Source organism: Solanum tuberosum, unplaced genomic scaffold, assembly GCF_000226075.1.
Source record: "Solanum tuberosum cultivar DM 1-3 516 R44 unplaced genomic scaffold, SolTub_3.0 scf00152, whole genome shotgun sequence".
Taxonomy (NCBI): Eukaryota; Viridiplantae; Streptophyta; class Magnoliopsida; order Solanales; family Solanaceae; genus Solanum; species Solanum tuberosum.
Genome location: NW_006239078.1, coordinates 1,246,213 through 1,247,333, shown reverse-complemented (window position 1 = coordinate 1,247,333; position 1,121 = coordinate 1,246,213). Strand labels below are relative to the sequence as shown.

At 33.0% G+C, this 1,121-nt stretch overlaps 1 protein-coding gene across 1 annotated transcript in view; it reads left to right on the top strand.

The window, feature by feature from the left end:
• The first annotated feature begins 246 nt into the window (after positions 1-246).
• Positions 247-1,121, top strand: part of LOC102578335 (omega-hydroxypalmitate O-feruloyl transferase) — a 3,489-nt gene continuing 2,614 nt past the window's right edge. The window contains exon 1 of the mRNA XM_006353202.2: positions 247-772. Coding sequence (XP_006353264.1) covers positions 311-772 — 462 coding nt within the window. The 5' untranslated portion in view covers positions 247-310. The remainder of the gene's footprint in view (positions 773-1,121) is intronic.

Here is a 1,121-nt window from a genome sequence, read left to right as displayed (position 1 = left end):
ATAACGGTCTCAAGTTAAGAAATTAAACAATTTTTGAGTTTTCATGAATGTGTATATTATAATCTAGATACTTATCTGACAAAATAACAAAATTGAAGTTCCCCATTTCTAGAGTTTGAATCGAAACACTCTTGTTAATTAATTAAGGTGAAGCTAAGGGATCCAAACTATATGACCACATGCACACATAGGTGGTCCCTTTCACCAGACTTGATTTTATTAGTATAAATATACAACTCATAGCTACAAAAACAAAACACACCATACCAAAAAAAACACAAACTTGTATCACTATATACAATATTTCAATATGGGAACCCTATACCAACCCCTTGAATCAACAATCCAAGACCTAAAAGTCACAATCCATAACACTAGCTTAGTGTTCCCATCTCAAGAAACTCCAAAAAAACCTATGTTCTTACCAAATATTGATCAAGTACTCAATTTTGATGTCCAAACACTACATTTTTTCAATGCAAATCCTGAATTTCCACCAGAAATTGTGACGGAAAGACTCCGAATCGCGTTATCTAGAGTCGTTGTCCATTATGATTTTTTGGCTGGGAGACTTAGGATGAATCAAGAATCAAAAAGATTGGAATTTGATTGTAATAGTGATGCTGGGGCTGTATTTATGGTTGCTTCAAGTGAATTAACATTAAATGAGATTGGTGATTTAGTTTACCCTAATCCTGGTTTTAGACAACTAATTGTTCATGAGAACATTGATATTTTGGAAAAAGATGATAAACCACTTTTCATTCTCCAGGTATATATTCATGATACCCATCATTTGATTACTAGTACATTTATAAATTTGAGCTCTCGTCTTCATATTATCTGTCTCTTAAGATTTTTATACGCTTCTTTAAAAAGATATTTAATAGTTGGGACTCTGGATCGATGTAGGTTTTGAACAATAGATTCAACTGAATCATGTATTATATGTTTGACACGAAACATGCACACACGTATACATATTAATATGAAAAAGTATTACAAATTCTAGATCTGCCTCTAGAGTATTTGTCTAAACTACATATTTTATCTCTTCTTTAAGGGTTTCCCTAGCTAGTTGGTGTAAAGAATGTAGATTTGAGGGGGAGGGGGGGGGGGGG